Raw genomic sequence first — 26,842 nt, 5'->3', positions numbered from 1 at the left:
CTTTCAACGAATTTCAGGCAACCAAAGAAAGTCCTTTTTCCCTTTTTCGATTGTCGAACACTTTTTTTCGAACCCTCGAGCTCTTCTTTACTTCACCTCGAAATTAAGGGAAAAAAGGGCGTAAAGAAGAAGCAAAAGCAACTTTTTTTTTTACTTTTATCCCCTTTGTCTGAAAATACCAATTTTTACAAAACAATGACTATATTTATCCGAGAAACTTTAATATTATATTTTAATAAAAGAAAATGCATTTCTAAAAATCCTTCACTGAAAGGTTTTTTTCCTTCTTTCAAAGTTGATTATAATAATGTACATAAATCACATTTTTCAATTATTGTCTCGCATTTTCATATATTCTAGAGAAATTAGTTTATTTTCTCGTTTCTAAAATCCACTTTTTGATACGTATTTATTTTTCACTAATGCAGAGAAGGAGAATCCTTTTAATTCGAAAAAGCTTTTAAACCCGGAGATATTTTTTTTTTTGTAAATAAATAATGACATTTTAAATTAGAATTGTTTTAATCTCAGTCGTGATGAAATATTAAAAAAAAATTAATGAGTTTATAATAATAATCACAAAAGTCAAATTAAAATTCACGATTTAAAAATATGACAATTAAAAATTGTCATTGAAGAGGGAAAACGATAATTAAGAGATTTTATCCATTTGAGAATAAATCAGTTTGATGGAAAGGTTTTTAAAAATAAAAAGAACCTTCGTTTTTAATCCGTCTTTGCAATAAGGGTGACTAAATCTTAAGGGGGTGTGTTAGTCGAGTGTCGAGTACCCAAGCAGTGGCAACTTGATATTTGCGACATGTTTGAGTGGCAGGTAGCTTGAACTTGTTATCGTGCACTACTAGCCGAGAAAGTCAGAACTCTGGAAAAAAAAATGGGAAATGAAAATTTTAATAATTCCAACAAAAAAACTAAAACAATCTCGCAAATTTATTTTCTAGAAAAAAAAATAATATTTCAGTAAATGATGAAAAGTAAGGAAAAAAAAAGAATTTTTTGGAAGGGGCTTTTTTCTCACTTTTTAATGTCAAAGGCAAGGAGGATAAAAAAAAAGTGAAAACCACAAGAGATGAGTGTTTCCACAGCCGGATTCTTTCGACGCGTGTCGTCAGATGAGGCATCGAGCAAAAAGTGCTTTATGAAGTCTCCGGAGAGAAAACAGTGTCGGATTGTTGGCACTAGAGCAGCCAAGCATAAGAGTGAGAAAAAGTGCATGCAAAAAAAAAAAAAAAAATTGAAGCACAAAACTAAAACATGAAACAAAAATAAAACATGATCTAGGACAAAAAAAAACTATGGACACACAAAAAAAACAGACGAGTGGAAAATAATACGACTGTTATTGTCCTTCATTGTGTTTTTCTGTTTTTTTCCCTTTGTCATCAATTCTTTGATAAAGTTACATACACTCACGTGTTAAATATTATTCTTTTGCAATATAATTTTATTTTAAAATATTATTCCAATGAGAATTCATTTTTACTGAAAAATATATAATTTTTTTTTCAAAAATCAGAAAATTAATTTAAAAAAAAACCTAAAGCAGACTTTGCACTCGATAATTAATTTTAAAAAAGTAGCTTTCAAACTAAAAAAAAAACAAGTAAAAACAAATAAAATTGCAAAATAGAAACAAATAAAAACCAATAAAACTGCAAAATAAAAAAAGTAAAAACAAATAAAACTACAAAATAGAAACAAATAAAAACAAAAAAAAAGAATACAACATAATAATAATAAAATTTAACAAGCTCGATAATTAATTTTAAAAAAGTAGCAAAAAGTATCTTTCAAACTAAAAAAGTAGCTATCGAAAAATTAAACTTGACAACCAAAAAAAAAACTCGTTTTAGACACTTTACAAAGTTGACAAAAATTCCATTCTATATTTCATTTTCCTGACTTTTTCCCAATTTTCATCAAAAATATTGATCTCTTTCTTATCCTGATAATAAATTGAATTCCAGCAACGAATTTTATTATTCATGAACGAATTTAAATATTTGTTAAAATAATTTAATTCTTGCAAAGAATTTTACAAAAATTTTTAAATAATTGATTCCATTCAATAAATTTTATGCAAATTTTCATTTAAATAATTAATTTACCTGAGTAATTTTTATTATTCATGAAAAGAATTGAATTTTTACGAAGATTTTAAACAAAAAAATTTTTTGAATAATTGAATTCGGTTTGGGAATTTTAAAAATAGTAGATTAAATTCTTGGGAATAATTTTATTACAATCGAAAAGAATAATTGAATTTATCAAGAAAAATTTAATTAAAATTGTATTTAAAATAATTGATTTTTTTCGAATAATTTTATTAAAATATTTGAAAATAATTGAATTCCTGTGAAAAATTCTAATATTTTTGTAAATAATTGAATTCTTCCAAACAATTTAAAAAAAAAAAATTCTTAAATAACTGATTTTTTCGAGGAATTAAAATTAAATTTTTAAGAATAATAACATTTTTTGAGCAATTCCTGTAAAATTGTATTAAAAATAATTGAAATCGTGCGACGAATTTTACTATTTATGAAAATAATGGAATATTTGCAAAGAATTTTATTAAAATTTTCAAAAATAATTGAATTCCTGAGAAGAATTTTATAATTCATGAAAATAATTGAATCATTGCGAAAAATTTTATTAAAATGTTTAAAAATAATTAAATTTCTTTGAAAAATTTTGTTATTTTTGAAAATAAATGAATTCTTCATAAGAATTTTATTAACATTGTTTTAAATAATTAATTTTTTCGAAATATAATAAACATTATGAAAATTTTATTTAAAATAATTAAATTTTGCAAAAAATTTTATTAAAATGCCTCCAAATAATTGAATTTTCAGGAATAATTTTGTTATTTATCGACATAATTGAATTCCTTTGAAGAATTATTCATGAAAATAATTGAATTCCTAAGAAGAATTTTCTTATTTATGAAAATAATTTAATTATTCCGAAAAATTTTATTAAAATCTAAAAGAATAATTGAATTATTTCAAAAAGAAAATTAATTAAAATTGTATTTAATGTATTTGTTTCTTTTGAACAATTTTATTAAAATATTTGAAATTGTATTAAAAATAATTTGAAATCCTACGATGAATTATAATATTTATGAAAATAATTGAATGTTTGCAAAGAATTTTATTAAAATTTTCAAAAATAATAATTGAAATCCTAAGAAGAATTTCATTAAAATGTTTAAAAAGATTTGAATTTCTGTGCAAAATTTTGTTATTTTTGAAAATAATTGAATTCTTTATAATAATTTTATAAACATTGTTTTAAATAATTAATGTTTTCGAAATATAATAAATATTATAAAAATTTTATTTTAAATAATTGAATTCTTGTGGAAAACTTTATTTGTAAAAATAAGTGAATTTTTGCTTTGAATTTCAATGAAAAATGTTTCTATTAGTGAAAGTATTTGAATTATTGTGAAGAATTGTATAAAAATTTTGTAAAAATATTTGTGAAATTTTATGAAAGTTCTAGATATTGAAAATAATTTAATTTCGAATATTTTTTAAAAATAATTTAATTTCAAATATTTTTTGATAATAATTGAATCGTTTTAAAGAATTTGATTATAATTTTTTGATTTCTAGTATTAGCGAATTTAAAGTAGTGTAAATTCTCAAAAAAAAAAAAAAAAACAGAAATAGTATCTTTTATGAGCTAAAATTTAAAAAAAGTACCGAAATAGTATCATAATGTAAAAAAAAGTAGTAAATAGTAGGTTTTTCAGTAAATGAGTGCGAAGCCTGCGAAAGGAATAAAATAATAATTTACAATATTCTTCTCAATGTCAGGAAGAAAAATTCAGAAAAAATTGACATGAGAAATGTAAAAGATAAGGGCGAGATAAGAAAGTTATAACGGTAAATCCGATCACTTTATGGTTCTGCCGTTGTAAAAGAGTAGGCGCTCAAGTAAGGAGCCTTTTGCGAAAAAGCCTACAGATATCTGACTTGCTAATGTAGCAGCGATACCCTCAAGGATTGTGGCGAGACGAGAGGAGACGATTCTGATTATTCTCGCTATTTTTTTCCAACCCCCCTTTTTTTCTATCTTCCTTCCTTTTTTTGTCCCACCCCTTCCCCCCTTTCCTCTCATTCCGTCAACGAGACAATTCGGATGGAATTCTTTTCACCCTGTCGATGCTCGCACCTAATTTTTTTTCCCTCACAAAAAATCCTAAAACACCCCTGAAACAATAGAGAAAATACAGCCATTTTATCTTTTAACCAAAGCCTGCTTTTTACGAAATTTTTTTTCCTCAAAAAAATTCGTATTATTAGAAAATAAAAAGTTTCTGGAAAAAAAAATAATTTAATCTTTTTTCTGTTTCAGGTGAGTTTTGCCATGTTTTCTACGCTCGAAATGTGTAAGTTAATAATATTTATAGAATTACGAACAATTTAGAGATTTAAGATGGAGATGCTCCACCTGAGAACGTCAAGGTCACCGCTAGATGGCAATCAGACTCCTCGCCATCTAGTGGCGACCTTGGCGTTCTCAGGTGGAGAAATTAAACTCCCTTTAAAAATTTGTTTATAATTAAAAATTGTTTTTGGGGGAATAATGTAAATTGAAATTTAAATAAATAAATTTAAAATAAATAATAAAAAAATTAATTTAAAATAAATAGTAAATAAATAATAAATAAATTTAAAATAAATAATTTTAAATAATAAAAGTAGAAAAAAACCCATAAAAGTGATTAGAAAATGTCAATGTGAAGAGGAGATAAAAATTCTATTGGGTTAAAGTTGGTTTTTTTTCAAGGACAGCAGAATTGAACTAATAGGGAAAACTTCTCATTTAGTTCTTGTTGTCTAGCAAGAAGTATAGGCAGTCACGAATTAAATTCGTGCACAGAGAGATCGGAGTTCAACCCCAATTAACTGCCACGTGTCGCGACTCTCGAGAAATTCATGATTGTTTTTACACTCACCCCTCTCGCTTGAAAATAACGTTAGCAAAACCATTGGTACCGCTCTAAGATCTAACCAAACAGGCACCCCTCGTCTCCACCCCAATGCATTGCCCTTTGACACCCGCCCCAACGGAAAAAAATCATGCCACTAATTGTATTCTAGCACCCAAACTTGTTGTACTCCTTTAGCCCAATTTTAGCCCAATTGGTCTAATTTATTAGCCCAACCGCTAATAAATACAAAGCATTGGGCTAAAAGACTACAACCTTGGCCTAATAATTTAATTAAAAATACAAATTGTCCTATCATATAAATATTTATTAGAAAAAGAAATTAAAAGATTAAAACCAAATATGTAAATATTTGGTTTTCTTTTAATTTCTTTTTTTAATTAATTCCCAGAGATATTCAGAAATTTTCGATTAATTAATTAATTTATTTATTTATCAGGGTAATAAATTTTTTTAACAGGAGACTTGGATTGTAATAATAAGCAAAAAAAGTAAAAAAAAAAAAAAATTTAGCTTTTATTTCTTCTTTCCTGGTGGAAAAAAAGTCTTTCCTGACCTAGGAGGGCGTTTGGGTATTTCTACCTTCTCTCTTTTTTTTATTTGAGGTTCAGAGGCCCCTAATGTCCACTAAATATCACTGACGATCTTGTACGTAGATTTGAACGGTCGCCTGCTAGCGGTTGGGGCTAAATCTACGTTTTATTTTTATCGCCATCTCCCTCTGTTGCTTCTGTAAGTAAGCCAGACGTTTTCCTCCCTTTCCAAACAATATATTTAGGCAATGGATCTTTTATAGGGGCACCACTTCACCAAATTGTAAATTTCAAAATAATACATTTTCCCAAACCGAACGCCGAATGAAACAATAATATAAAAATAAATACAAACAAATAAAACAGCGAAATAGAAACAAATAAAAAGAAATAAAACTACAAAATAGAAATAAATAAAAACAAAAAAAAGAATACAACAAAATTAAACAAAATAAACAATATAACAAACAATTAATGATAAATAAAATAAACAAATTAAGAAAGACAGACTTCGCACTCGATAATTAATTTTAAAAAAGTAGCAAAATGTAGCTTTCAAACTAAAAAAAGTAGTAAAATAGTAGCTATCGAAAAATTAAACTTAACGACCAAAAAAAAAAAAAATCGTTCTAGAAACTTTACAAAACTGACAAAAATCTCATTCCACATTTTTTATTTTCCTGACTTTTTAACAATTTTTATCAAAAATATTTTTACAACTTTTTTATCCTGCTAATAAATTGAATTTCTGTAACAAATTTTATCATTCATGAAAGAATTTAAATATTTATAAAAATAATTTACTTCTTGCGAAGAATTTTATAAACATTTTTAAATTATTGATTTCTATCCACTAATTTTATGCAAATTCTAATTTTAATAATTGACATCTTATAAGAAGCTTTTTTTATTCATGAAAAAAATTGAATTCTTACGAAGATTCTTCAAAAAAAAATTTTTAAATAATTGAATTCTGTTTGGAAATTTTATTAAAATAGTAGATATTGAAAATCATTGAATTGCGAAAAGTTTTTAATAATAATTAAATTTTACAAATAATTGTATTCAAATAATTCAATTCTTTCTAAGAATTATTTATGTAAATAATTGAATTCTTGAAAAGAATTTTATTAAAAACTAAAAGAATAATTGAATTATTTCGAAAAAATTTAATTAAAATTGTTTTTAAAATAATTTATTTCTTTAGAACAATTTTATTAAAATTTTTGAAAATAATTGAATTCCTGATAAAAATTCGAATATTTTTGTAAATAATTGAATTCTTGCGGACAATTTTATTAGAATTTTTTAAAATAATTGAATTTCCAAGAAAAAATTTATTACTTTTAAAAATAATTGAATTCTTGTGATGAATATTGTTATTTATGAGAATAATTGAATTATAAACAAAATTTTTATTAAAATGCCTCAAAATAATTGAATTTTTGGAAATAATTTTGTTATTTATCGACATGATTGAATTCTTTCGAAGACTTATTTATGTAAATAATTGAATTCTTTCGAAGACTTATTTATGTAAATAATTGAATTCTTGAAAAGAATTTGATTAAAATCGAAAAGAATAATTGAATTATATAAAAGAAAATTTAATTAAAATTGTATTTAAAATAATTGATTTCTTTTGAACAATTTTTTTTAAATTTTTGAAAATAATTGAATTCCTGTGAAAAATTCTAATATTTTTGTAAATAGTTGATTTATTTCGAACGATTTTATTAAAATTTTTGAAAATAATTGAATTCCTGTGAAAAATTCTAATATTTTTGTAAATAGTTGATTTATTTCGAACGATTTTATTAAAATTTTTGAAAATAATTGGATTCCTGTGAAAAATTCTAATATTTTTTTAAATAATTGAATTCTTTTGAAGAATTTAAATAAAATATATTTTTTTAAATAGTTGTATTTTGCGAGAAATTGAAATAAAATTTTTAAGAATAATTACATTTTTTTGAGCAAATGCCTCAAAATAATTGAATTTTTAAGAATAATTTTATTATTTATTGACATAATTAAATTCTTGAGAAGAATTTTATTAAAATGTTTAAAAAAAATTGAATTTCTTTGAAAAATTTTGTTATTTTTTAAAATAATTGAATTCTCCATAAGAATTTTATAAACATTGTCTTAAACAAATAATTTTTTTAAAATATAATAAATATTATGAAAATTTTATTTTAAATAATTGAATTTTTGTGGAATACTTTATTTGTATAAATAATTGAATTTTTCAATTAATTATTTGAAAATAGTATTAAAAATCATTGAAATTCTGCTACGAGTTTTATTATTTATGAAAATAATTTAATTCTTTCTTAGAATTATATGAAATAGAATAGATAAATAATATAATAATATAATAAAATAGAATTATATGAGAAATTTTTTGAAAAAATTGAATTTCCATTAAAAATGTTATTATTAATGAAAGTAATTGAATTATTGTGAAGAATTGTATACAAATTTTGTTAAATAATTGATTTATTCAAATTTTCTTTTGAAAATGCTATTCTAAATTAATTGTATTTATGTGAAAATTTTGTTATATATAAAAATAATTGAATTTTTGATGAATTTTATCAATTTATTTTTAAATAATTGAATTCTTTTGCGAAATTTTATGAAAATACTAAATATTGAAAATAATTGAATTTTGAAAATTTTTTGAAATTAATTGAATCATTTTAAAGAATTTGATTATAATTGTTGAGAATAGTTTTTTGATTTCTATTATCAGCGAATTTAAAATAGTGGAAATTCTCAAAAAAAAAAAACAGAAATAGTAGCTTTTAGTGCGGTTAAAGTGGAAAAAAAATGGAAAAAAGAAAGAAAGAAAAAAGCGAACTAACAGTAAAAAGGTGAAAATACATTTCGAGAAAGGCATTTTCTCTAAAGGGTTTTTAAAATAATGCCGATTTAAAGACAAACAAACGTTCCTTTAGTGGGTAAAGTTAATTAATCAGACGATTCGCGATGATTGAAAAAGACAGAAAAGGAAAATTACTTCGCCTGACGGGAATTGAACTACTGAAAGGAGTAATCTGAGGTAAAAAAAAACCGATAAAGGATTTAAGGAAAGGATACACTCCTGTGAGTTCCATCAAGTCTCCTTTCTTTCTCTCACTCTCTTGAGAATAAGCACGTCCGTCAAATGTCTCATTACGACTCTCCCGACTTCCGATGCCGCATTTCTTTCAGTTTTGGCACCCCTTTTAATGAAAATGAAGCAAATATTTTGACGTCTCTGTAGTCATTTGACAGTCAGTATATATTCTATTTATATTCACTCATATCCAAAATTATATATTCATTTATTTAATTGCTAATTCTAAAAATTATTTTTCTACAATTTTTCATACAGAAACAAGAATTATTCTCTTCAGAAACTACTAAATTATTTATTTCGGCCAAATAGAATTTTTGTTTCAAATTATTTGATACAAATAAATTTATTTGGTCCAAATAGAACTTTTGACTCAAATTATTCGATCCAAATAAATTTATTTCGGCCAAATAGAACTTTTGTTTCAAATTATTTATCCAAATAAATTCGGTCCAAATAAAAATTCGGTTCGGTTCGGTTCGGTCCAAATAAAAATTTTATTTCTGCTAAATGAAGTTAATATTTAAAACAAATAATTATCGTGTTTGCTTTTATATAATTTGCAGAATGAAAAGAAAAAAAATTTTCTTTCTTACGCGCGAATAAATTTTCAATATGTTTATATTAAAATTGAACAAGTTGAAAACTGAAGCGCATGAAACGGACAAAAATAGAAGATTGACTGGTTCGCTTTTTTGACCCCACCCCTTGATGTTCATGCATGAATGAAATGTGCGGAAGGTGAATGCTGCGATGAACCCTGCTATAAAATGCATTAAAAAAAAAGAGAAAGAGTGTGAGAGAGTGAGTGAAACCACTGCAGTTTCCCACCGGTGTGGCATAGAGATAAGTACTTAAGCCTCCTTGGCACGTACCACTACCTGTTTTAACAGATTTTTTCCACCCTCAACCAATTTTTTTTCCACGAAAACCTTCATTAAATTGATTTCTTTATCAAACCACTTTTTAAGACTTTCTGACATCTTCATTCGACTTTCCATTTGTTTTCTCTCATCGATTTTTATACCCACAAAATTCTCACCTTCTTTTTTAAATCACAGTGTTTCTCTAAGGCTATCAAATTGAGACAAAAAAATGTATCAAAAACATTGTTTCGCAACACATTTTAATCAATTTAATAAAATAAATTAATAAAATAATTCATTTAGCATTTTTTAATCTTAATTTGATAACCTTTAAAAAAGACAGTAATATAAAAATTATTAGCGAATGTTCTACAAATGTAATTTTATTTGCAATAACAAAAAAAAGAACTAATTTACTTTTGGTATACAATCTTAAAAGACAAAAATCATTTGCGACATATTTGTCGTAAGAAATGAAAAATGTAAAATCACTTTTGTTCAATGGCGAAAGTTTCAATATCACTTTCTTAAAAAGAAGATGCATAAAAGAAACAGGGATGAGAGAGATTGTCAAGGAAAGAGTAAAATTACTCCTGCAATATGGATATTAGCATAAAAATTGGCAATTCTTGAGGGAGAGAGCATTATTAAGAAAAGCTCTCATCTTATGAGATGTATTGTCAGACAGAGATTAATAACATTGATCGATACATATATTTAAAATTCGAAGAAGCTATACAATTTTCAAAGGATCGTAAAAGAAGAAAAAAGTAATTTTTGTTATGAATCTATATTTCAAAATTACAACTGTCGGAAATCATTTCGACTGAACACCGATCTTTCAAATATTTAAAACAAATTATCGAATTCCAATATCCGATATTCTTTTTATTTTATTTTCCTCTCACTTATACTAAAACCAATCAAAGATTAATTTTCAATTACGGATTAATTGATTCAATTAAAGAAATTAGTACTCGACTTTTTTCCGTTTGAGATTTCTAACCAAAAATCAGGACTCGAACCAGTGAAAGTATTCAAACATACCAACATACGGACTTTACGAAATAAAAAATATTTAAAAAAAATAAATTAAAAATAATAAAAATAAAATAAATAAATAAAATAAAAATAATAAAAATAAAATATAAAACAAAAATATAACCAGTCCGAGTCAAATAAAAGAACATCTTACTTAAAAATATAAATTAAATCTTTAACTATAAAGATATCGATCACTCCGAGTCTTCGACTCATCGGAGTAATCGACTTCTTTATGTTTTATAACAACTTCTTCAAAATTATTTTCATAATTTCAATTCAATTATTATTATCTAGAATTTTGAACTAAAATTCTTCTTTAAATAAATTATTTTTAATAATTTTTGCAAAAGTTCTTTGAAAATTATCAAATCTATTTATTTTCAATTCAAATTTTACGAAATTTCGATTATTCGAAAATTCTTCAATTAAATATATACCTATTAGAAAATAGAAAATTCGAATAATTTCAAAAAAATTCAATTAAACTTTTTCAAAAATATTTATTCTACAGAATTATTAGTTAAAAGTATGAAAAATTAAGATTTACAAATATTTTAATTTTAAACCTCTACACAATTCAATTATTTCCACGAATTCACGCTGTAATGATTTAAATATTCAATTCTTATCTAAAATTTTAACTATTAATCATTTTTAAATCAATTTTTAAAATTTAGAGAATTAAAATTTTTTTTTTAAATTCTACGACAATTCAATTATTTAAATACAAAACTAAATAATTTATTGAATAATTAAATGCTCTTAAAAATTTTATTAACAAATTTTTAAATAGGTAATTGAATTCTTTTGACAAATTTTAACAAAATTTTTTGTGAAAAGGATTTACATTTTTCGAGGAATTCGCTTAAAATTGTATTAAAAGTAATTGAAATTCTACAACGCTCTTATACTTTTAATATTTAATTATTATTTAAAATTTTCAATAAAAATTTATTTTAAAATCAAGTTTTACAAGAAAATTCTATGAGAATTCAATTATTTCAATACAAAAATATATAATTTATTAAAAATTTTATTGTTTCTTAAAATTAAGAATTTTATTATTTATGAAAATAACTGAATGTTTGTGTACAACTTTATTAAAATTGTTTTTGAATAATCGAATTCTTTTGAGTAATGCGGAAAATTTTTTAAAATAATTGAATTTTGGAGAAGAATTTATTATTATTTATAAAAATAATTGAATTTCGGAGAAGAATCATATTATTTATGTAAATAATTAAAAATTTGACGCGATTTCAAAATTTTTCAAAATAATTGAAATCCTGCGATGAGTTTTAATATTTAAAAAAATAATTGAATTCTTGCAACGTTTGATATTAAAATTTTAAAAAATAATTGAATTCTCGCGAAGAATTTTATAAAAATCTATTTAAATAATTGATTTTTTTTAAATATTAGGAAAACTCTGTTTTAATTAGTTCAATTCCTGTGAAAATTTTTTATTTATGAAAATAATTGAATTTTAAAGAATTTTTCCATCTATAAAGATAATAATTGGTATTTTGTCGAGATATTTTTGTAAATTTTGAACATAATTGAATTTTGTGATAAGAATTTTATTACTTTTTGAAAATAATTAAATTTCTGCAATTATTTGTAACTTCTTATTTAAAATTCAAATTTTTGAGTGTTTTTAACTAAAATTCTTCTATATATTCATTATTTTTAATAATTAATTAAATATGTATTTGACAAATTTAACTAATTTTAGAAGATTTTGAATTATTAAATTTTTTCAAAAATCTAAGTTCATTAAAATTTCTAATTAAATTTATTCAACATTGAAATTTTATAAAATTTAAATTTCGAACCCTTTTGAAATTCATTTATTTATGAAAATTGTAAAGGCAACTCTTTTAAAATTAAATTAATTTTGAAATATTTATGTAAAATTATTCATTAAATAATTTATTTATTTTATGATAGTTGTTTCAGATTTAAGTTATTTAAATAGACATTTTTGTCAGAAATTAAAAAAATTGAAGGTTTTGTATTAGTAGTCGTGGTAACTTTATAGTTTATGAGTCAAACAAAAAAGACACAATAATTCAGAATTTTCTTATCAACTAAACGCGTTTGTTTCTAACAAAGACCGTTAAATTTCGGTAAAAAAATTTTGAAAGCAATGTTTTTAAAGTGATAACTGTGATTACAGTTAATAGTTTAAAAGTTTTTAATTTTGTCGTTATTTTGTTTACAATTACAATAATATTATAATTTTATAAATGAATATCGATAAAATTGTGTGTTATACAATTTTTTGATAACTTTTAAAAAATGTCGTCCTGGTCCTAATTTTGGCCACCATGCGTTTTTATGTAAAATCACTTTTGAATTATTTTTACGATGTAATATTTATCAAAATATATTATGGAAAATGTAAATTTCATCGATTTGGAAAATTTTATGATAAATATTAAAAGTAATTTAGTTTTTAATGTCTGAAATAGAATGAATAATTAACAATATCTTAGAATAGCTTCTTATAAGCAAAAAACAGAGTTTGCAACTATTGATTCTGTGATTCAAAGCCAAAAACAATACAATTTAAATAAAATTACCTTAAATTGACTTTTGCAACTATTTTTTTAATTTTTCAGTGAATTTTTGAATGCTGGCCACCTTGGGTCCACTTTTTTTTTAAAAACAAAATTACATCTGTTTTTCCAAAGTCGCATAAGTTTTATTTTCCTTAGTAAAATAAAAAAAAAATTTTACTAAAAAGTTAGCTAAAGAGATACAGTTTCAGGGCATATTTATTATTAATTATTAATACCGTTTAGGAATTAGTCGTTCAAAAGATGGGTGGCCACCTTGGGGCCCCAATTATTATCATTATCTTGACTCGGAGTGATCGTCCATTCCAATGTTTATAATTTATTATTATTATCCTGTTTAACAATTTATTAATAGTTAATGAATCCTAATTGAATGGACATTAAAACTATTTCATTCAATTTATTGATTCCTAATAGACCTTAATTTAACGGGAAGAAACTTCCGAGTGGCTAAATGAGTTTCCATATAGGCTTCAATTGACTTAAGTTTGTAACAAGTAAGTTTCATGAACTAATCCTCAAGAGACTGGGAGATATATTGGGAGAAAATAGATGATTTTTTTTTCTTCTCGAGAAGGGTGGACCAAAGGATTATTAACATTCGTTTTAATACAAGAAGATACTGGGAGGCATAGGTTAGTCTCTCGGGCCTCATTCTTGATTATTACCTCGAAAGGGTTGCTTCCGCGCTGAACAGTACCTAGGAGGGCACTACCCCCTTAAGGCAAGAGAAGTCTTCTCCCCCCACTCTCTCTCTCTCTCAACTAGATCCTTTATGGTTGTTTGCTCACTCACACCACGCACTATGCGTTTTCAGATGTTTAGGTGGGAATTACTAACGCCCTCTCTCTTCTCATTTCACTCTCTTTAAATTAAAACCTAGACGGGTCATGATTAAATTCTAAAGTTATACTCTTACATTTACTCTTTACATTTTAGTTATTATAATATACAATTTCATTTCGCCGAGACATGTAAAATATTTCCGTTTATTTTTATTTTTTCAGTTGTATCTTCATTTTCTCCCAAAATGAAGACTTAAATCCTGTACCAAATGATCAGTTTTGATTAAATTCCGTAAAAGTCAGTTGTTTTGAAAAAAAAACGTCCGTAAGGTCCGTTAATTATTATTATTATAAAAATAATAATAAAGTTTGATAGAATTTATCGAGAACGCAACCAAATATTTCTGATTTACGTCAAGGAAGACGAATTTTGTCTGTTATTTAATTATTTTTCATAGATTAACGTAGAAAAATGGAGTTTTGTCGAATGTCAAATTGTCAACCTTGAAAGATTTTCACATATTGGCATTTATTTGGCCTCTACTTAATAAGCAATCTAAATTCCGTCTATCTTTAGTGTTTGTGTATTGCTGGCAAAATATACGCACCCCAGTGCCTTGAGCCTTTACCCTCTTCGCGGACATTTGCAAAGTAAAATCCCAAAATCGATCCCTAGAGTCGCTTTAATTTATATTCGCGAAACTCTTGGTTTTTCGGTTAATCGCACTCGATAATTCGCTACTGGGATATAAATTGCGAATCAAATATTATTAAATTACAAAGTGGATTTACATCTTCAGAAAAAATTATATACCTATATTAAAAAATATTTTATATTACAAAAAAATTATATCAATACATGTTTCCTGTGACATTTCAGCTTCAAATATTTCTTTGAAATTTAATTTTAATTAAATAGTTAAATAATTATTAATTAATTAAATAATTAAATAATTATTAATTAATTAAATAATTGAATAATTATTAATTAATTTACTAATTTATTCTAAAAGTAACTAAATTACATTTATGGAAAATAAATGAACTGTAAAGTTCAATGAACATTAGTGCAATTAATAATTCAAGAATATAAAAAATATTGGATCAAAATATTGAATTCAATTGAACAATATATATGGTGTCAAAATATTAAATAACGTAAAAAATTATCTAATTTCATATTTTCATATATTTATCATTCGTATTTCGCTTTATGAATTTTGGAAAAATAAAAATGTCATAAAAGAAAAGTTGTTAAAATATTGTTTAATCTTTGTGACTTATTTTTTCACGATAGAAAATGTTTGCACTATTTTTATTTTGAAAGTACATCAGTACGTGTGTTGAAACAAATATTTAAATACATAAACCAAACATGGACTACCGCAGCAAATTTTTGACGGCATTTGGTTTGATTTTGGTACTGCTAGTTGGAAATATTTCATACCTCAAAGAAAGCATTGTAAGTGAAATTTCAAAACTTTTACTTCTATCGAAAAACACTACATTACACATGCAGAAGAATCGTCGGAAAATTTTCTGACTTTTCCGGTATTAATTAATAAAACACACAAAATTATATATTTGACTTTACGTGTCTAAAATTTGCAATTTTCATAAATGTTAATATTTAAAATTTTTAAATAAAAAAAATAAATAAAAAATTTTGCTACAAACTTACAATAATTCCTTTAGTTTAAAAAAAAATTTATCAAGTATTCGTGAAGAGTTAACATTTGTCCTTTCAAAGGCATCAATCCATTACTTTTTATTACGCACGTGTTACATCTTTTTCAAAACAATAAATCAGAAATGAGCACAAAATTTCTCTCTAACATAGGAAAAGAAGACTAAACAAATTAAATTCAATTGCTTTTAAAAATTCAAGCTATAATATTTTTAATATTGAATTATTATCTAATCTTTAAACTGAAATTAAATTATTCTGAAGTAAATATTTAGTTGAATTCTTTTTGCAATTTTTATGAAAATAATTATTGAAAATCATTGAATTGAGGAAAATTTTTGAGAATAATTAAAATTTTGATAAGAGTTTTATTATGCATAAAAGTAATTGAAATTTTGACGATAATTTTTCTAAATTTTTTAAAATAATTGAATTTCTAAGAAGAATTTTATTACTTTTAAAAATAATTAAATTTTTCGACGATTTTTTATTAAATTTTTAAGAATAATTACATTTTTCAAGGAATTCGATAAAATTTTAATATTAAAAATAATTGAAATTCTGCGATGAAATTTTTATTATTTATGAAATTAATTAAATGTTTGCGTAGAAATGTATTTTTTAAGAAAACGTTCATAGAAATTTAGAAATATTTTCCTAAAAATGATGTTATAACACCGCATGTCTAATACTTGCATTTTTCATAAGTGATTAGATTTGATGTTTAAAAATGAAAAAAAAGAAATAAAAAGATTTGATTTTTTTTTTTTTTTTTTTTTTTTTTTTTGATTTGATTTGATTTTTTTTTTTTTGATCGTGAATAATTAATATTTGTATCAATATAACTTGTTTTAGTCAAAATCAGACACAAAGAAGATTTATATTTTAAATAAATTAAATTTAAGTTTAAAAATAAAAAATAACGAAATAAAAAGATTTGTAACAAACTTAATAACTCTTTTAGTATAAAGAATTGTCAAGCAATTTAAAAATATTTTCTTAAAAATTATGTTATAACTTCACAATAGTTGCATTTTTCATAAGTGATAAGATTTAATGTTTAAAAATAAAAAGAAAAGAACTAAAAAGTTTTGTTACAAACTTAATAATTTTTTTAGATTAAAAAAAATTATCAAGCAATCGTGAATAATTAAAGTTTGTCCTTCTAAAAACATCAACTTACTACTTTTTATTACACACTCGTTACACTTTTAAAATGTTACATAAAAAATGGGCCTAAATTTTTTTTTATAACAGTATAAAATGGAAAAGAATGTTTGACCATTTTTTCCTTGTAAGAATAATGCTAAAAATTAGAAGGAGAATATCTCAGAATGGATATTTTACAGGTAGAAGAAAAGGGAAGAATCGAATCCATTCCTGATTATGATATTTGTACTCTTTACGATCATTCAGAAGGAATTAATCGTTTGTTGTTTCAAAAAAATTACAAACCGTTAGTAGTAATAATAGCAGATGAATTTATTGACGGAATTAACAGAGTTAGAAATATAACTCAGAGCAAAAGGATTTTACATGATGACCTAATAAAAAACGATCCTTCTCTATTTGAGTTCCATCAGATAATATCTGAACATTTTTATCTATATGAAGCTAAGAATCTATACTATTTTGTCTATCCGATAAACATTCTAGACAATATTTTCACCATATATTGTCAAAAAATGCTGTTAAAGAATCAATTGGGTGTTATGTTTGACTTTGTTAACGTAAAGGATGAGTACCCTTTTTTTGAAGATGTTCTAATTCCTTTAAACTCAAGCTGTACAAACTGTACTCTTGAAGAATATGTTAAACGAAAACTACAAACAGGGGAAAGTTTTTCAGAATTAATTAAGTTACGTGAACAATTGTTTAGAGGAGAAAAGAGACACTTAACCATTAAGGCATTCGACAATGATGAGCTTTGTGATTCAATTGGATTTAACTTTAATTCTCAAAGCTATAATTTTTTAACGTACTTTAACTCATTACTGCAACAAATCCAAAACAATGTCAACAATACATTAACAACTGGCAACAATATTAGTAAAAGAACAAGTACTGTAAAAAGAAGCCTAACGTGCTTTCAGTCAAGAAATCTAGAAGTGACAGCAGATGTTTTTTACGGTAACAGTAACGTTAAACGTTATCAACATCCTTTTATTGAAATCAGTTATTTAAACTGGCTTCAAAATACTATATCTTCACTGACTAGCAACGATACTTTTTTTGGGAATATTTGCCAAGATGAACACAAAATAGATATATTTAAATTATTTTGTTTTATAAAAGATGTATCAGGTGATACAACTTTTCAAATAACTGCTTGGATAGATACCCTAAAACAACTTGTCACTAAATCATTGATCACCCAAATAGAATGGTTCGGAACTTTGAAAGAATTGTACTATCAGGAAAATGTGTGGAAAAGAGATGACGTTTCAGTGACACTTGATTATTTACATAAAGAAATGCTAAAAGTAAATGAAAATTGGAGGAGTGTTATGAAAACTGCTTACAACTTCGTTGCAAATTATGTGGTAAGTAATGAATTATAGTTGACATAATATTTTATAATTTCAAACAAAATACCACCTAATCACATATTTTCTAAGGATATCAAACTAAGACAAGAAACTTATCAAAATTGTTGCGATGCAACACTTACGTTTTTTGTCTCAATTTGATATCTTTAGAAAAATTGTGATGTCGTAATAATGACTTTAATAATAAAAAGTAATAATGAACATTAAATTACAAGACATAAAGTTTACTTCAAAATATTTATTTTAACAGAGTGAGAAGAGCAATATGTACCACAGATCTATATTATCTTCACCCTGTACAATTTTCAATTATTGGAATACAATTGATAATCTATTTCCTAAGATAGAATACAAGAGATTAGTTATAATCGTAGCAGATGATATGCAGGCAAGAGTTTTGAAATTGAATTTTAGAAGAAACAGACTAAGACTAAAAGTAAAACGAGAAAGTCTTCATTATACAAAACAGTTTGTGTACGATGAAATAATGAAACATATTTATCTGTATCAATCCATTAATACTTATTACTATGTTTATCCCATGAGCACCGATAGATATCAAGATGCATTGATTACTTATTTGGAGAACAAGATGATTAATGATTACTCCAAAGTTGTATTTTACTTTGTAAACTCTTCTAATTATTTCTCTCTTGGTGAATTTACTAATAATGGCTTAAATGACGTTGTTATTCCTGCACTACCAGATAACTGTAACTTAATTATAAAAAACTGTACAGTTCGGTTTTTAAATCCAATGTACTTAATTAATTTGCATCAGGAATTTCATAAACGCTTTTCAAAATATTTTCCAGTATATGCTACTTTTTACAACGACTTAACAAATTTTACTAATAACAACTTGCATTATACAGGAAATTCATACATTGAATATTCAAAGGAATTTTATTATTTTTTACAAGAAAAGCCAATTTCTTTAAAAACAAATTATTTATTTAAAGATTTACCTTGCGAATCCTCACGGAAATTAGATAAGAGGATCGATATTGATTTTAGTATGACTAACATGACAGATTTTCTTCTTCTTTACAAACTACTATTATCTGCTCAAAAAAACATAATATCAACAAATATCACAGACAATAGTAATGAAAAATATCTTTGCAGAAGATTGAAAATTTTTAAATTTATTAAACCTTTTTGTTTTTTAAGAACAAATTATATAAAAGGTTTACTAAAAGTTATAAATTCGAAATCGACTTTCATTGGGAATACGAAAATTATTGTTGAAACTGAGAAAAAACTTATAATCGAATATTTGAATAATACATTAAAGTGGATGGACACAATTTTTGGGTGGGATTACTTTGATTTTGAGAATGATGGAACTAAATTATTAATAAAATCCCAAACTCTTTACTCAAAACTACCAAATATTTTCTTTAATAATGAAGATTTGTCAGATAAAATCTATTTAGCACGACGACAAAGTGCAATTTTTTATGAATGTAATAAAAAATTTTAAAATTAATGATGTTCTGAGTAACATGGCATACAATTTAAAATTTCCCAATTAATGTATTACAATACTATTGTATTCAAATATATTTGTATTAGTAATTAACTAAAATTAAGTGTCACTTTTTTTGTTCTTCAACCTAATGGATCATATTAATTCATTTAAAAAACAAAAAGTTAAAATAGTTTTGATTCTTACACAAATATGTGGAATTCTAATACTTATTTTCAAGTAAATGCTTATTTTAATGATTTTTAATGAAAAGCTTAATGAAAATCTATAGTTTAAACGTAGTTTATAGTTTTTCATTTAATTTGTGATTAATGACTTTCTGTTGATAAAAGCAAATAAATATTCGATAACTACCACTATTTCAGTGTTCCTTATTTTTTATTCATTTCAATAACTTTTTTGTTAAAAAATTGATAACATTCTATGACTTATTTTTATTGCTAGTCTGCTTTTAATGTTTTAAAAGAATATTAATACTTGTGCCGAAAGAATTTTTGTTTATTAACAAATTAAAAATGGTCTTCCAAAGTAAAGAAATTTTCTTACTGCCAGCACTATTAATTTTCGTCGTTGGAGAAAGTGCGGTAAGTTAAAAAACAAAAATATTGCAAATACTAAGATTTTATTTAATATAATGTATGCTTACTGACTCTTTATAGAAGTGTCTACTTGATATCATTCTTAATTCACTATAATTTTCCGATTAAAAAAATTTTTTTTTTAGTATTATTAAAAGTATTTCAATTCTGCCTTAATACAAAAATATTTTATGACAAATCCGACACTGAAAAGAGAAAGTAAGCTAAAACGTATTTTTTTATAAATTCAACTAATTTTTGGGCTTACAATAGAAATAAAACAATTTTAGCTTCCAGAGCTTAAAATTCATCTCCTAATCTGAAATTTAGTAAATATTTCGACCAATATAACTTGTTTTAGTCAAAATCAGATATAAGTTTTTTTTGGACTTAAAATAAAAATAAGACAATTAAAGGCCTTAAAATTCATTTCCTAATCTGAAATTTAGTCAATATTTGGAACAATGTAACTTTCTTTAGTCAAAATCAAACATAAAGATTTACTTTTTAAATAAATGAAAAATTTTTAATTTAAAAATATTTTCATAAAAATGATGTTATAACTACACATGTAAAATAGTTGCATTTTTCATAAGTGATAAGATTTAATGTTCAAAAATAAAAAAAAGAAATAAAAAGATTTGCACAAAACAAAATGGAAAAGAAGGTTTAACGATTTTTTCCTTGTAATAATAATGCTAAAAATAAGAAGGAGAATATCTCAGAATGGGTATTTTACAGGTAGAAGAAAAGGGAAGAAACGAATCCATTCCTGATTATGATATCTGTACTCTTTACGATCATTCAAAAAGTCTTAATCGTTTGTTGTTCCAAAAAAATTACAAACCGTTAGTAGTAATAATAGCAGATGAATTTAATAACGGAATTAACAGAGTTAGAAATATACCTCAGAGCAAGAGGATTTTACCTAATTACTTAATAAAAGTCAATCCTTCTCTATTTGAGTTTCATCAGATAATATCTGAACATTTTTACCTATATGAAGCTAAGAATGTATACTATTTTGTCTATCCGATAAACATTCTAGACAATGTTTTCACCACATATTGTCAAAAAATACTATTAAACGACCAGTTGGGTGTAATCTTCGATTTTGTTGACGTAATAGAAGAATACCCTTTTTTAAAGATATTCTAATTCCTTTAAATCCAAGTTACACCAATTGCACTCTTACAGAATATGTTAAGCAAAAACTACAATCAGGGGAAAGTTTTTCAGAATTAATTAAGCTACGTCACCAATTGTTTGGAGGAGAAAAGAGTTACGTAGCTCATTACGCATTTAACAATGATGATTTATGTGATTCGATTGGATTTAAATCTAATCTTGACAACGATAGGTTTTTAATGTATTTTAACTCATTGCTACAACAAATCCAAAACAATGGCAACAATACATTAACAACTGGCAACAATACTAGTAAAAGGACAACTGCTGCAGAAAGAAGCCTAACGTGCTTTCAGTCAACAAAACTAAAAGTTATACATAAGAGTTTTACAAAAGATACTATAGATGAATGTCCTCAAACAGAATTTCAAATTGGAGTCGATTACTTGAATTGGATTAACAGCACTATATCTTCGTTGACTAGTATTGACAATTCCTTTGGCGATATTTGCAAAAATGATCATGAAATAGATATCCTTAAATTATTTTGCTTTATAAAAGATTTATCAGATGTTACATCCTATAACATATCAGCGTGGATAGATACTCTAAAACAACTTGTCGTAAAACCATTGACAAACCTATTAAAATTATTCAACAACTTGATATTTTTGTACAAACAGAAATATTTTATGAAAAGTGAAATATTTATACTTGAACTTTATAACTTATATGACAAAATTTCTCAAGATGTAAATCTAAATGAGGATGTTAAACCCACTTTGAAGTTGTTTTTTTTCAGCATCTTGGTAAGTAATTTATTATAGTTAAAATATAATTTCATTTTTCGGAATAGAAGGTAAAGACGTACAAACTGAGAACAATAAATTACTTTGAATCCAAAATTCTAATTGTAAATATATATTCTTACAGTATCAGGGAAAAAATAGTTGCTTTACATCTTTTTTAAATAATCCCTGTTCAATTTACAAATATTGGAAAACAATTGATGATCTAGTTCCTAAGATGGAATACAAGAGATTAATAATAATCGTAGCAGATGATATGCTGACAGGGATTTCGAAATTCGAACATATTGAAGGCAGTAGAATAGTTCCAAAACTAAAACGAGAAACACTACATTATACAAAACAATTTGTGCACGATGAAATAATGAAACATATTCATCTGTATCAATTCAAAGATACTTATTTTTATGTTTATCCCATGAGAACCGACAGACATCATAACGCACTGATTACTTATTTCGAATTCAAGATGATTGACGATTATTCCAAAGTTCTATTTTACTTTGTAAACTGTTCAAATTATTTCCCTTCTATTCCATTTTACAGTGATGGTTATAATGATCTATTCATTCTTTCGCCACCATACAATTGTGAATTATTAACAACAAAATGTACGAACCGTTTTCTAAATCTCAGATATTTCATTTATCTATATCAGAAATTTTATAGCCGTTACTCGAAATATTTTTCAAAACACGCTATGTTTTACAATAAATTACCAAAATTTACATCTAATCACTACGCAGCTTTTATTGGCAATGATTCTATTGAAAATTCACAAAAATTTAATGACTTTTTAAAAGAACAACAAAGTTCTAACACCTCAAAGAATTTATTTGAAATTTTGCCATGCCCAAATATGTGGACATTAAATAAGAGAATCGATATTGATTTTAGTATGACAAAAATGATACATTTTTCTAACCTTCGCAATACTATAAGTTCTGCTTATAAAAATATAACATTAAGAAATGACATGGACAATACTAATTTAAAATATTTTTGCAGCAATACAAATATTTTTCTATTTATTAATCTCTTTTGTTTTCTAAAACAAAATTATATAGAAGGTATGGAAAAAGTTCATAATAATTCGCTTGATTTTATGTCTGTGAAAAATAATGTTGAAAATCAGAAAAGAGATATTAGTGAATATTTGTTTAAAGCGTTACAGTGGATGAACAGATTGAAAATGTTGGATTACTCTGATTATATGAATAATGATACTAGAATTAAAAATGAATTGCAAAATCTTTACTCATCAGGACAGATAAAAATTCTCTTAAATGGTGTTGATTTGTTTGACAAAATCTATCTATTAGTAAGGGAAGAAAAAATTTATTTTGAATGTCAACAAGACAGGTTTAACTGTTTGGTTCCCTAATTTCTATTACGTCAACTTTTCTGGTTGTAAATGAAATATAAATATGGTTAATAATATATTTTATCTTTTATTTCTACCTATTTCTAATTTTCTACCAATGTCCACTCAAGAGCATCATCAATTTAATTATATAATAGCTATCCTTTTTTTAAATTACATTCTCATTTTTTTTCGAAATGCAAGGCAGAGATTTTTGCATAACGTACAGAAGCTCGAACTGCAAGTTCTCACTAGACTAGAACATTAATGTCGCTTTCGTTTTCGTCCGACTGCAAAAGCTAGTCTTCAGGATTACCGCAAGGGTACAGTGGATTCGGCGTTAGTGGAAAGGACGACGCTTGCCATGAAATAACAAAGCCGGTTTCGGCTCCCTTTATAACGAAGCGGTACAATGGAAAGCATAGCTAGCACTACGTCTGGGCTTTTCAAATTAAACATGTAGTTTAACGGCGTCGTATTTGCCATTGCTGCACACTCACTGACATCATTGCATGTTCCTCTAGAAGGAAATCCTCGCCCATAGAGCGAAGAAAATTTCCCTCTTAACGAACTTCCGTCACATCTACTATCATATATTTTTAACAAATTATTTTCACCATCTAACAGCGAGATGAGAGGACAATTTGCTTTAACAATTTAATCAAAATTAATATCCGACTATTTTTTACTTTCATTTTTTGTTCCACTAAAATCACGCTATTTAATAGTTTAACCCTGGATTAAACTAGTTTAGTAGAACTAGGCTATAGTCTAGTTCTACTAAAGTACCTAATAAAAAATGCTATAAAAAGAAATGATAGAAAAAGTAGCTTTTAGTGTCAGAAATTTTAAAAAAGTATCCAAATAGTAGCTGATCGTGAAAAAAATTAGTAAATAGTAGGTTTTAGTATAGATGACTGCAAATTAAAGAATTTCCTCTGTGAAATATTTAACTTTGACGCCTTTAAATGAAGATACATCGTTTATCACTTCTTCTTTTTCGCCGCAAGATAATCATATTAGAGAATCGCAATTAATTTTCTCAATAAATAAAAAGCAACGCTTGAGTTATTCACACCTGGAAAGTTTGAAATACAAAGTTTTCACTGTAATTTTCTTGACGCCTTCCTGCCAGACGAAGCTTTATTAATATTAAAGCGATTTCCTCAAGCCAAGACGATTTTCTACAGTTCACTTTGCCTGGCACATTGCTTAATTATTCAATGAAAACTTCTCTTTTGCTAATTGTATTCATGCAGAATACGACTATCAAATATATGGCTATTCTGAAATTTATCTCCTCCAATCGACAGTCTTTAATTATCAAAAATTTATATTAAATGCACTTGTTCTAAACTCGAATCATCATCGAGTATTTTTTTTTTTTTTTTGGTAAAATCAACCCTGACTTTTCCCTGATTTCCAGACAAAATTCTCACTTTTTTCCTGATCCTAAAAAATATTCTGATTCACTCTAAAAATTATTAGATACTCAAAAAAATGTTCTATTTATTTACAAATTTCTTCAAAAGTAAAATTATTCGAAAACATCAATAACTTCTTTTTTAAATAAATATTTAATCATTATTATTTTTCCGTACGAATGAAAATTCTTCAAAAAATTCTAAATTCAAATTCTTTTGAAATTCAACAATTTATAAGAATAATATTACAAAATATAAAGAAAGGCGATCGCCTTCTTCATGTTTTGTTATAATTTAAATTATGATGAAATTTTTCAAAAAAAATTTAATTATTTACAAAAATCCTAATAAAATCCTTCGCAAAAATTCAATTATTTTTAAGAGAAATAAAATGTTTCACATGAATTTAATTACTTAAAAAAATAAAATTAAATTCATTGTGAAAGAATTCAATTATTTTCATAAATAATAAATCGATTATTCGGTAATTCATTTTTTAAATCAATTTTTTATTAGAAAATTCTAGAAGAATTTAATTATTTCAATTAAAAATAAATAATTAATTAAATAATTGAATGTTTGTTAAAATTGAATTCTCGTAAAAAATTTTTAATTAATTGAAACAACAACAACTTTTTAAATAATTGAATTCCTTTGACAAATTTTAATAAAATTTTTAAGAAAAATTACATTTTTCGAGGAATTTGATTAAAATATTGTATCAAAAATTAATTAAAATCCTGCGATGAGTTTTATTATTTATGAAAATAATTAAAAACTTTCTCAAAAATGTTATTAAAATTTTTCTAAAATAATTTAATTTCGGTGAATAATTTTATTATTTGCAAAAATAAATGAATTCTTGAAAAGAACTTTGTTAAATTTTTTTTAAAATAATTGAATTCTTGCGAAGAATTTTCGTAAAATCTATTTAAATAATTGATTTTTGCGAAAAATTTTACGAAAATTGGGTTTTAAATAATTGAACTCATGTGAAAATTTTATTATTTATGAAAATAATTGAATTATTTCAAAGAAATTTATTAAAAATTTTATAAATGGCTGAAATCCATGTTCAATATTGCGGAGAGTTTTATTAAAATTTTTTTAAATAATTGAATTTTTAAGAAGAAGAATTTTATTATTTATAACAAAAATTGAAATTTTGACGAGAATTTAAAAAAAAAAATTTTAAATAATTTAATCTTAAAGAATTTTATTATTTATAAAGATAATTGAAATTTTGACAAGAATTTTTTTTTAATTTTTGAATTGGATTTCTGCGAAGAATTTTATTACTTTTGAATATAATTTAATCCTTCCAACAAATTTTATTCAAGTTTATAAAAATAATTAAATTTTGGTGAAGAATTTTACTATTTCTAAAAATAATTCTAATTCTTGGAAAGAACTTTTTAAAATTTTTTTTAAATAATTGAATTCTTGCGACGAATTTTATAAAATTCTTTTTAAATAATTGATATTTTTTGGAAAACTTTTTGAAATTTTTTATATTAAATAATTGAATTCCTGTGAAAATTTTATTATTTACGAAAATAATTGATTTATTTCGAAGAAATTTATTAAAAAATTTTGTAAAATATTAAATTCCTGTGAAATTTTGCCAAGAATTTTATTAAGGTTTTTAAAAATAATTGAATTTCGAAGAAGAATTGTATTATTTATGAAGGTAATTGTAATTTTGACGAGAATTTTTAAAAAATTTTTGAACATAACTCAATTTTAGAGAAGAATTTTATTATTTTTAAAGTTAATTGAAATGACGAGAATTTTTTTAAATTTTTGATTAAAATTGAAATTCTTATTTGTAACTTTTCCAAAATTCAATTTTTTTAGTATTTTTAACTGAAATTTTTTTATCAATCTA

At 24.3% G+C, this 26,842-nt stretch overlaps 4 protein-coding genes across 10 annotated transcripts in view; 3 read left to right on the top strand and 1 right to left on the bottom strand.

The window, feature by feature from the left end:
- Positions 1-5,920, bottom strand: part of LOC122504299 (odorant receptor 13a-like) — a 122,162-nt gene extending 116,242 nt beyond the window's left edge. For 2 of the 5 annotated variants that reach the window (XM_043615348.1, XM_043615352.1), the window contains exons 1-2: positions 5,573-5,920; positions 719-883 (exon numbers count right to left, since the gene is read on the bottom strand). The gene's annotated coding sequence lies outside the window, so the exon portion shown is untranslated. Of the gene's footprint in view, positions 1-718; positions 935-5,572 lie in introns of those variants that run through there. The other 3 variants (XM_043615351.1, XM_043615353.1, XM_043615349.1) reach the window with 2 other exon arrangements.
- Positions 1-26,842, top strand: part of LOC122504292 — a 616,579-nt gene that overhangs the window by 454,663 nt on the left and 135,074 nt on the right. The window lies entirely within an intron of this gene.
- LOC122504294 lies at positions 15,232-19,751 on the top strand. Its single transcript, XM_043615342.1, has 3 exons — positions 15,232-15,386; positions 16,961-18,154; positions 18,411-19,751. Exons 1-3 carry the CDS (start codon positions 15,300-15,302, stop codon positions 19,644-19,646), a joined length of 2,517 nt encoding a protein of 838 aa, XP_043471277.1. The 5' UTR covers positions 15,232-15,299; the 3' UTR covers positions 19,647-19,751.
- On the top strand, positions 20,123-23,582 carry LOC122504296. The gene is made up of 3 exons (XM_043615344.1): positions 20,123-20,236; positions 20,972-22,167; positions 22,292-23,582. Exons 2-3 carry the CDS (start codon positions 21,598-21,600, stop codon positions 23,549-23,551), a joined length of 1,830 nt encoding a protein of 609 aa, XP_043471279.1. The 5' UTR covers positions 20,123-20,236; positions 20,972-21,597; the 3' UTR covers positions 23,552-23,582.

The sequence above is a fragment of the Leptopilina heterotoma genome, unplaced genomic scaffold, assembly GCF_015476425.1.
Source record: "Leptopilina heterotoma isolate Lh14 unplaced genomic scaffold, ASM1547642v1 Lhet_287, whole genome shotgun sequence".
NCBI lineage: Eukaryota > Metazoa > Arthropoda > Insecta > Hymenoptera > Figitidae > Leptopilina > Leptopilina heterotoma.
This window is presented reverse-complemented; position numbering and strand designations above follow the sequence as displayed.